We start from the raw sequence: 11610 nt of genomic DNA on the forward strand, positions 1-11610 counted from the left end.
GGTAAGAATATATAGTCAAAGACTCTTTGTTCTGAGAGGCAAAAGTCAATCTCTACACCATAATGGTTGAACGTACTGTGGTGTATTCACACTATAGAATATAAAAGTCAATAAAAAGAATAAATAGAACTATTCCAGCTGACTTGGAGGAATTTTTTATGAGTTTTTCGTAAGAAACAAAAAGTTCAGAAAAGATAATAAAGTGTGTTCAATAAGATCCCATATAAACAAAATAATTATAAATTAAAACCAGTGTATGCATATAGAATACATTTTTTCTACTGTATGTGTTCAGCCCCCACAGTGAATCTAATATAAAGCTACCTGGAGAGGTCCAACCCCAGGGAAGCTTATAAATTCAAAGAATGAACCTCCATCTGTCACTAAATGGAGTTTTCCTCAATGCATAGACATGGAGACTTGGTAGAACAGTTATAGCCAGGTGAACGCATGACTAGATGGTTTACTAATTGTCCCAACCAGAACAGGGCAGCTTTAGAAGCAACAGCCCTGAAGATCCACAGACATCCTCAATTTTTTTTCTAAGAAATCTCAAACTTCCTATTTTTTTTTAATTTTTTTGGTGGTACTGGGGTTCCTGGAAGCCCTTTTACCTCCGGACTATACTCCCAGACCTATTTTTACATTTTTATTTGGAAACAGGGTCTCCTAAGCCAGCACGCGTGGCTGGCTTCGAACCTGCGCGATCCTCCTGTCTCTGCCTTCCAAGCGCGGGGATTACAAGAGTGCGCCACCATGCCTGGCCTTCAAACTTCCTATTTTTAAGGATTTCCCCTTTTGATCCTACACACTATTTCCTCTAAACAGTTTATACTTTTATTTTAGTTGCTGTTTACTTCCATACATGAGTGAGTCTTGACCATTCTCTCTCTTGCATCACTGTGTCAGTTAGAGGAATGATTGTTCATACCAGGTTAATTTTGCTAGGTCTGTGGAGTGCTCCTTTGGTAGTATCTCCAATGGTAGTTTATTTTTGTCCTCATATATGTAGAAGTGCTGATTATGTTTCTGTAACTAGTATTAAGGAAAGAATCAATGTTTACTTTTATTATATATTGATGTTAACTATCTTTTACATCATTCTTACAATTGAGTAAGAATGCATATATTTATTTAATTTGTAAATTAAATAAATGCATTTATAAATTAAATAAATTTAATGAATGCATTCATTTATCTAATTATGATGCAAGCCTGCTTTCCCTTTCTTATTTTTAAGTGGAATTGACATTTAATTTTCATTTTACCTTCTTTTACATGCTTATTTATTAACGTAGTTAGAGTTTGGTAAAATAGGTATTGTGGCTGAGAAACAAAAACTGAAAAGTTAAGTGAAAGAAAATACAAACACAAACTACAATGCATGACATAATTATATTAATGTAAAATTACATATGTGTAATTATTTTTCAAAATTAAAAATAAATAATTTTCAAAACCAAAAGATTTTACATCAAAATATATGTTTTTTACTTCTCTATATGCAATTTGCTTTGATGATTCTTAAGAAAATAATGCATGTTAGGAGATGTCCTGCAAGATTTCTCTTATATAGGGTGGGAGGGGATTGACATCAGAAAGGATGCAGTTGGTTTTCATTAGAATCTAAGTTTCTGTTTATCATTCAACAGCTCCATAATTTGAAAAGGGCAGTAAAGGAGTTATCTCGTGCTATCCACTTTCAGCCAGATGGAATTCAATTATATATAATAAGGTAGGGACACACAAGTGGAATTCATGGGTGACCTTAGTGTCCATCCAAACAAGTTGTTGAGAGTTTTCTCTCTTGATTCTTCCATTCTTCCAGCCTTTTAATTTTTCTCTCTCTCTCTCCATCTCTATCTCTATCTCTCTATCTCTCTCTGTATGTTTTTTTTTTTTTTTTGCAGGTCTGGGGATAGAAGGATGGAATTCAGGGGCATTCTACTTCTGAGCTACACCCCCAGAACTATTTTATTATTTTTATTTTGAAAATAGCATCTCACTAAGTTGCAGAGGGCTTAAATAAGTTGCTGAGGCTGGCTGCAAACTTGTGATCCTCCTGTCTCAGCCTCCCAAATACTGGGATTACATGTTTGTGCCACCACGCTGGGGTCTCATTTTACATTTAATGTATGAGCAGTTGTGTGAGCATTTTCCAACCAGCAAGTCAGATGTAGTTCTTATATTTGTTAAACTTTAAGAAAACCTATTATATAAACAAGGAGATCTTTCTGTTTGTGCTATCCTTAATTAAAACACAGTGGCGGCTTGATGAAGTGGTATACACCTGTAATCTTAGCTACTTGGGAGACTGAGACAGGAAGATTGCAAGTTTGAGTCCAGCCTCAGCAATTTAGTGAGCCCTTGTCTCAAAAAATTGAAATTTAAAAGGGTTGGAGATGTGGCAGTGGTAGAGCACCTCTGGGTTCAATCCTCAGTACAACAAACAAACAAACAAACCCAAACAAATACAACTGCAAGTGTTTAAAATTACTGAGGTCTTTTTAGATTATTAGTTCTATAGTTATTACATATCTCATGAAAGTAAGGGAATAAGTTTTGAATGATTGTTTTGGTTATGTTAATAGAGGTTACAAAACATAATCCTCATAGCCAATTAAGTGAAAAAAAAAAGTGACACACAAAATGTACTTCAGATGCCACAGAGCTTGCTGTAGAGATCTTTTGCAAGTGACCACCATCAAAAAAAAAATGTAATCTGTAAGGATTAATAGACTTGGGAAAATGGAACAATACTGGGAATTGAATGGAGCAGTATTGGGAATGGAACCCAGGGCTCTGCACATGGTAGACAAGCACATTCCCACTGGACTAAATCATCAGCTAGAACAATAATTTATAATCAAGGCTTGCATTGTGTTTAAATGCTTGAACCACATTTTAGCAGCTCATCTAATGCTTCCCCTTTTAAATCCTTGATTTTACTTTTTAATAATTTCTCAGCAACCAAACATAACACTTTTAAAAAGTACTATAACAAAGCCGGGCATGGTGGCACACACTTGTAACTCCAGCGCTTGGGAGGCTGAGACAGGAGGATTGCATAGGTTCGAAGCCAGCCTCAGCTACTGAGTGAGGCCCTCAGCAACTTAGTGTGACCCTGTCTCCAAATTAAAAAAAAAATAAGTCTGGGAGTGCAGCCCGGGGGTAGAAAGCCCCTGGTTTCCACCCCCAGTACCCCCCCCAAAAAAAGTACTATAACAAATTTAATTTTGTATTCTTGATAATTTGAAAATGGTTGCTTTGAAAGTTGAACTCTGCACTGTCTATGCTGATAGAAGGACTAGTACACAATTTAATATTGCATATGTATTTGTTGAACTTAGAAACTTTTAAAAATAATTTTAGAAGGCTAGTATATTTAGGAAAGAAGGAAGAAACAGCAGCGTTAATGGTTAATCTCATCCAGTTTTCCCTCTACATAGAAAGCAATTAGAGGAGAAAAATAATTCATGGATAGAATGTCCTACAGAATTAAACGCTAAAGTTTGTACATTGATCCCTAAATGCATAGCCAGTAGTGTGGATAGTATTACAACCCAATCATTAATCAACAGTCAAAATTAAAAGGTAATTTCCATTCAATATGCAGGTGAGTTTAAGGGACCATGAAACAGTGAGGTCCAATGGTGTTGGGATGCTCTGATCAATATAAGTTAAAAATATCTGGGTGTGATGGCACATGCCTATAATAATCCAGTACTTGGGAGTCTGAGATAGGAGGGTCCCAGTTTCAAGGCCAGTATTAGCAACTAGGAGGGATCCCCAGCAACTCAGTGAGACCCTATTTCAAAATAAAAAATAAAATAGTGCTGGGAGTATAGATCAGAGGTAGAATGTTCTGACTTCAATCCCCAGTATCCTGACCTCCAAAAAAAACCCCTCCCACAAAACTAGATATTAAGCAATAATAATAATAAGTTGGTTAAAACTAATCAACTGTACTGTAAGGTAAGGTGCTAGATAGTAAATATTCTGTTTTTTAGCCATCTGTTCTTTAGTTACCTAATTTTTATTGTGGTGCAAAAATATACAGAGAGAATAAGTGATCAAGTAAGTATAGCTATATTTTTGTAAAAATTATTTACAGCAAAAAGAGGCAAGGCAGATTTAATCTATAGATCCTGTTCTAGAGCCACCTTCACACCAGTACACCAACATCACCACTTCATTGCATTGTGTCCCTTGGAGTTCACCTTCATATTGGATGTTGAGAAATCTTTATTTTTATTTATTTTTATTTTTTAAAATTTTATATGATTTTATTTGCATGAAATACCTAAAATAGGCCAATTGATAGAAAAGTTAACAGCAGTTACTAGGGACTCTGAAGAGGGGGAATGGAAGGTATTGCTTAAGAGGGACAGTTTCTTTCTTTTTTTTTATTGGTGCATTGAATTCATACATCTGAATGGGATAAAAAACTTGTGTAGATATACATGCACACATCACCCCATTAAATCCTACCCCCTCCCCATCCCATTCCCTCCTTTTCCTTCCCTCCCATGCTTGGTTTAGTGGTTGACATGGACATGTTTGTTTATGTACATCATGTGCTTTAGAGAGTTTCCTTCTTCCCCCCTCCCACCCCCTCAGGTTGCCTTGTTTGCTCCTCTATAAGACCTCCTTTTTCACCAGGAGGTCCTCTTATGTCACATTTCACCTTAGCTTTCACATATTAGGGAAAGCATCTGTTTTCTTGTTTTTTGTGACTGACTAACCTCGCTTAGCATAATGGAGACATCTTTATTTTAAATACTTTTATTAGTGTATTGTAATTATACATAATAAAGAGGTTGATACAAACATACAAGCACACAACACTTGGTGTGTGTCTTTTCCCCGTCCCACCCTGCTCCTCTTCTTTCTCCCCATAAGGTTAGGGAGGTTGATAGTGATACCTTCATATATTGCCATAGCATATATAATATATATATATCTTTTTTGGAACTAGGGATTGAGTCCAGGGGCATTCCATCTCCAAGTTACACCTTAAGCTCTATTTTATTTGTATTTTGAAACAGGGTCTTGTTAGGTTGATGAGAGTCTGACTATTGTCTTTTTTTTCTTTTTCTTTATTTTGTGGTTCTGAGGATTGAACCCATGGACATTCTACCTCTGAGCTATACCCCCAGTCTTATTTATTTATTTATTTATTTATTTATTTATTTATTTATGGTACTGGGGGGTGGAACCCAGGGGTTTTCTACCTCCGGGCTACACCCCCAGCCCTATTTTTAAAATAGAATTTATTTGGAAACAGGGTCTCACTAAGTTGCTGAGAGCCTCATTAAGTAGCTGAGGCTGGCTTCGAACCTGTGCGCTCCTCCTGTCTCAGCCTCCCAAGCGCTGGGATTACAAGTGTGTGCCACCACGCCTGGCTTATTTTATTTTTTATAAAACAGGGTTTCACTAAGTTGCAGAAAGTCTATTTTCCGAGGCTATCCTCGAACCTGTGATCCTCCTGTCTCAGTCTCTGAGGCCATAGCATAATTTGAACTGTTCCCTTCTTCAAATCTTGTTTTCCACTCCCCGCCCCACTACCCTTTTCTTCTCCCAGTATTCTATTGGTCTCTCTCTTTATCATAAGTCTATAATAATAATAATAATAATAATAATAATTATTATTATTATTATACTAGAGATGAAATCCAGGGGCATTCTACCTCTGAGCTATACCCCCAGCCCCATTTTTTATTATTTATTTTGAAACAGGGTCTCAATGAGTTGCAGAGGGCCTAAGTAGCTGAGGCTGTCCTCAAACCATGATCCTCCTGTCTTAGCCTCCCAAATGCTGGGATGACACGTGTTTACCACCACACCTGGCTATCAGAAGTCTCTTATGTTTTTTGTTTTTTCTCTAGTTTCTATACATGAGAAAAAACATATGACCTTTATCTCTGAAACTGATTATCTCACTTAGAATAATAGTCTCTAGTTCTACCCATTTTCCTGAAAATTATATCATTTTGTTCTTTGTGGCTGAGTAAAAATTTCATTGTATGTATGAGCCACATTTTCTTTATCCATTCATCAACTGATGGACACCTAAGTTGGTTTCATAATTTGGCCATTGTGAATTATGCTGCTATAAATATGAATATGCTTGTAACCCTATAGCATTCTAATTCAATTCTTTTGGAAAAATACTGAAAAGTGATGCAGCTGGGTCATACGGTGGTTCCATGGTTTTTGAGAAACTTCCATACTGATCTCTGTAGTGGTTGTACTAATTTATAATCCCATTAACAGTGTATGAGTTCCTATTTTTCCACACCCTCACCATCATGTATTCTTGTCCGTATTATTGACGATTGCCATTCTACTTGGAGTTATATGGGCTCTCAGTGTAGTTTTGACAAAACATAACATTTTAAATACTGCTTTCGTCAGCTTTCTAACACTGACCAGAATACTCAACCAGCACAACTCAGAAGAGGGAAAATTTGATTGGCTCACTATTTTGTTGTTGTTTTTTTTAATAAAATTTTATTGGTGCATTGCAGTCATACATCTTAATGGGATAAAAAAAAAAACTTGTGGAAATATACATACACATATCACCCAATTAGCCCTTACCCAATCTCCATCCCATTCCCTCCCCCTCCCTCCTTCCCATGCTTGGTTTAGTTAGTGGTTGACTTTGATATGTTTGTTTAAATACAGCATGTGCTTTAAAGAGTTTCCCTCTTCCCCCCTCCCATCCACTCAGATAGGTCACCTTAATGGCTCCTCTATAGGATCTCCCCCTTCATCTAGAGTTCCTCCTGTTACCCATTTCTCCCCAGCTTTCGCATATGAGGGAAAGCATCTGATTTCTTATCCTTTTGGTGATAGTTCTCTGTAAATCCCATAATTTTGCTCTCCTTTATGGTTGCGTTAAAATCCATGTGTACACATCCCATAGTTTTGTAATCCATTCATCTGTTGATGGACATCTTGGCTGGTTCCATAGTTTGGCAATGGTGAATTGTGCAGCTATGAGCATAGATACTCATGCATTAGTTTGGTAGTTTGGTTTTCATTCTTTTGGGTAGATACCCAGAGGTGGTATTGCTGGATCATATAGTAAGTTTGTTTTCATTCTTCTGAGGATCCTCCATACTGTTTTCCAAAGTGGTTGCACTAATTTGCAATTCCACCAGTAATGTATAAGAGTTTCTACTTCTCCACATCTAATCAATTACATTTTATTCCCCCCTTGGAAGTCCTTTTCTTTTATTTTCCATACTGATTCCCACTTACTGAAATCCTGAAAGCCAGAAGCTGAGAAACTTTAAGAAAATGATCCACTCTCAACCATTTTTTTTTTTTTTTGGTGGTACTGGAGTTCCTAGAAACACTTCTACCTCTGGGTTACACTCCCAGACCTTTTTTATACTTTTTTATTTGGAAACAAGGTCTCTTAAGCCAGATATTCCCACAAATGCGAAACCTGGGGAGAAATGGGTAACAGGAGGAACGGCTGGCTTTGAACCTGCGCTATCCTGTCTCTGCCTTTCAAACACAGGGATTACAAGCGTGCACCACCACGCCTGGCCAACCAATTTGTTTTTTAATCGAGGTCACTTGGATCTGGGAATCTGCTGAGAGATGCGGTAAAGCAGCGGCAGCTTCAAGTACTTCCTGACCTCATGGTTGCAGGGACCTGCTGGCCCTTTGCTGTGGGGCAGGCCCCCGTCCCAGCCGGTCTCCCTGTGTTGCTGGTTCTGGTTCCGGCTTTACTGTAGAGCAGGCCCCCTTCCAGCTTCGCTGGCTCCAGTTCCAGCCTCACTGTGTAGCAGGCCCTGGTCCCTGTCACCGTGGGCAGGATGCCTATGGAGGTTCTCATTTCTTCTTCAATTTTTTTCAATTTTATTTTTAATGAAAGAAAACAGAATGTGTCCTTTGTAGAAGCTGGGAGCCTGAATACCTAGCACCAATGGATTTTATCTCCCCACCAAGAGTGGAGGCCCTTAGCTTCACTACTGAGAGCAGATCTGTTGCTACGAAAGCACTTCAGTCCCCAGTGCAGCGTAGAGGAGCAGGGCAGCCATGAGCACCGAGGCCCCCCTAGAATGCACCCACCCATGCAGGGCTCCCTTCCACGTGCCCCAAACATTTTTCTTACATAGTATGTTGTCCAGAATTCCTTAGGATGTGCAGTAGGAGAAGTCTACTTTCTGGGAGATTTTGCAAAAATTCAAGATGGATTGGATTAGCTCTGTCTGCCTCTCCTGAATCCTGTCCACGGCTATTGCCATCTTGATCTTGGTTTACTATTTTAGAGGGTCAAGCCATAGTTGATTGGCTCCAAGGCAGGAACTATGGAACCAGGGCACATGGTGGAGAAAAGCTGCTCTCAGACATGGTGACTAGAAGCAGATTGAATGAAAGGAGTGAACTAGGAACATATATTGTCCCCATGGTCATGCTCCCAGTGACCCACTTCCTTCAGCCATGCCCTGACTCTGAACCTGGCTGCATTACTGAATGCATAAGCATTGGGGGACATTTTAAATCCAAACCATGGCAAATACAGTTTCAAAAAGAGCTTTGAGTTTTTTCCTTGTCACATGGCATTTCCAAAATTGCTTCATCGTATTTTATGTTAGTTGTTCTATTTAGACTATAAAAATGTCTATAATTTTTACATAGCTTTTTGCATAAGTATATAAATATAAATGAGTATGTTATAAAAGTAAAATTTAAAGTAATTGTTTATGTGAAACTTTATTTTAGAAAAAGTATTTTAGCTGTTTGAAATTTTAAAAAAAGCTGTTATTTCTTCCAGAGGACAGTTTCTTCATATGATGAGATGCTATGATCTTGCAAAGTTCACTATTTATCAAGTAGCAGAAATGAACCAAGGTAAATATAATTAATACAAAATTGTCATTGCTTTAGCTTAATACATCTTTTTAAAAATTTTATACTACTTTAAATAATTATGCATGGGTAGCATAAGGGCTTCATTTGAAGACAAAGATTTTGAAACTTGGGTTTCACATGTACATAATTAGTAGAATTATTAATAATATAATGAACTTTGTGGGAGAGGTTACTATGGGATATGCTAGCTTATGATTTTGCTTTTTTTCGTTTGAAATTGGAATGTATTATTGTTTTCTGGTAGTAAATAGATTTTAATATAACATTGGTAATTCATCGTATACAGAAAGCTTTTTGAACTTATTTCCTTGATACTAATCAAAAGTATTAATAAATTTTCTATTCTTTTCAGGTGTCATTGAGTTGAGTCCAATACAGCAGGCACTCATTTATTCATTTTGTGAAAACTATGACAGGGCCATACAGGTCTTAGACGGGATCATGTGCAGTAGGCCGGAAATAAGCATGTATGTGCTATTAGCAAAAATTCAAATGAAGGCCAAGATGATCAAGGTGAAACATCCTATGATTAATGTTTAGTAAATCTAATAGTGGAATTTACATATTGTGCATAGTATGATTTAAATACTTTTTACAAAACTAAATTATATTGTTTATTTCTTTCTTCACTATTTATACTTGTATTTATTATCCTACTTACTTATTCATTCTTTTATAATTAACATTTCAACCATCTCTTGCTTTAATTTTTTGTTTTTTAATTAATTTAACTAAAACATTAGTTGTAAAAATTAATGGGTTTCACTGAAACATTTTATCCATGCATATACCGTGCATTTTTCACGTTTATTCTCTCTTCTCTTTTCCCTGTTCCTGATCCCCTTCCTACTCCCTAATTATTCCTCTTCTACTTTCAGTTCATTTCCTTAGTTTGGTTTCTACATATGAGAGAAAATTTATGATACTTGTCTTTGTTTGGCTTATTTCACTAAATATGGTGTCCTCCAGTTACATTAATTTTCCTATAGATTATATGATTTCATTCTGCTTTTTATATAAATAACACTACATTGTGTATATATGCACCATATATTTTTTTCTTCTGTTCATGACACCAAGACTGATCTTTGCTATTGTTAATAGTGCCATGATAAACATGGTTGTGCAGGTATCTCTTTTGAATGGAGTGATGTAACTAGATCATAGGGTGGTTCTATTTTTAGTTTTTTAAAGGAAGCTGTATACTATTTTTGATAGTGGTTGTACTAATTTACGTGAGGCCTTCTTTTTATTCACATCCTCACCAACACCTCTGTGGTGTGCCATTGGTGAGCCACGGAGCAAGTCACTGCCCCTCTCCAATGTTCAGTTCTCGTATCTTAAAATGGAAATAACTAGAGAATCCATCTCATAAGGCTTCTGTGAGGATTTGATGAGCAAAGTCAAGTAACTATTTAAGACTTTAATACCTGGCACATGGTAGACATTTAATAATCACTGGGCATTCTTCTTTTTCTTCCTTAGGTTTTTAGCATCTTTCTTTATAGGTTTCATCTTATAAGTAATAAATTATGTGTATTTATCATTTTTTGGTGGTACTGGGGATTGAACACAGGCCTTCTCACATGTTAGATATCTCTACCTCTGAGCTATATCCTCTACCCTTTCATTATTATTATTATTATTATTTTTTTTTTGGTGGTTCTGGGGGTGGAACCCAGAGGCTTTCTACCTCTGGGCTATACTCCCAGACCTTTTTAAAAAATATTTTATTTGGAAATAGGGTCTCACTACGTTGCTGAAAGCCTCACTAAGTAGCTGAGGCTGGCCTCAAACCTGCACAATCCTCCTGTCTCAGCCTCCCAAGTGCGGGGATTACAAGCGTGTGTCACCAGGCCATTCTTGTTACCTGGTCTTTAAAAATGCTGCTACTGAGAACTCAGAATCTAACGAGGAACATATTGTTGGAAACTGGTAGAAGAAAGATCTTTTTAATGTAGTGATAGAAAGCTTAGAAAAAGATGTCTTCTGTAGTTATGTGGAAAGCAGAACTAATAAGTCAGATCCTGGATATGTAGTTGAAATAATTTCCAAGTAAAATATTCATAGTGCTGAGTGCTGCCAGCTTTTCTTGCTGCTTATAGTGCAAGGTGTGAGGAGACAAGGTATTGCTATCAATCTCACTAACGTGTGGGGAGATAGAAGGGGGAATGGGGTGGATGTGGAGGGAAATACACCAAGTGTTAGGTGATGTTTGTATCACTTGAACTGCTCAGTGATTATGTAATTACAGCGCACCAATAAAAGTATAATAAAAATTGAAAAATGGTTAAAACAGGAGCTGGTCAGGGTGGCACACATCTGTAATCCTAGTACTTGGAAGGTTGAGTCAGGAGGATTACAGGTTCCTGGCCAGCCTCAGCAACTTAGCAGGGTCCTCCGCAACTTAGTGAGACCCTGTTTCAAAATAAAATTCAAAAAACAGGGTTGAGGGTACAGCTCAGAGGCAGAATGCCCCTGGGTTCAATCAACCAGGACTTGGTGGTAGTAATTCTGTATCTTTCCAGTGAGCAAAAGATGATCCAATCAAGATATTCACCATCAGTCAGGAAAACACATTTTATCTAAATAAGAGAACAAAGTGTAACTTGACAACCTTTTGCCAAGATCTCAGAAAGGGCATAAGATCAGAGTACTCATCAGCTTACTCTTATTTTGAGAGCTTAATGATATGCCTTATGAATCTGAACCAGA

At 37.2% G+C, this 11610-nt stretch overlaps 1 protein-coding gene across 1 annotated transcript in view; it reads left to right on the forward strand.

The window, feature by feature from the left end:
• Positions 1-11610, forward strand: part of TTC6 (tetratricopeptide repeat domain 6) — a gene marked incomplete at both ends in the record, with an annotated part of 184150 nt that overhangs the window by 129851 nt on the left and 42689 nt on the right. The window contains 3 exons of the mRNA XM_080707135.1: positions 1653-1735; positions 8798-8874; positions 9248-9408. Of these exons, the coding sequence (XP_080563261.1) occupies positions 1653-1735; positions 8798-8874; positions 9248-9408 (321 nt within the window). The remainder of the gene's footprint in view (positions 1-1652; positions 1736-8797; positions 8875-9247; positions 9409-11610) is intronic.

The sequence above is a fragment of the Muscardinus avellanarius genome (genome assembly GCF_963383645.1).
Source record: "Muscardinus avellanarius genome assembly, chromosome: 12".
Classification (NCBI taxonomy): Eukaryota; Metazoa; Chordata; class Mammalia; order Rodentia; family Gliridae; genus Muscardinus; species Muscardinus avellanarius.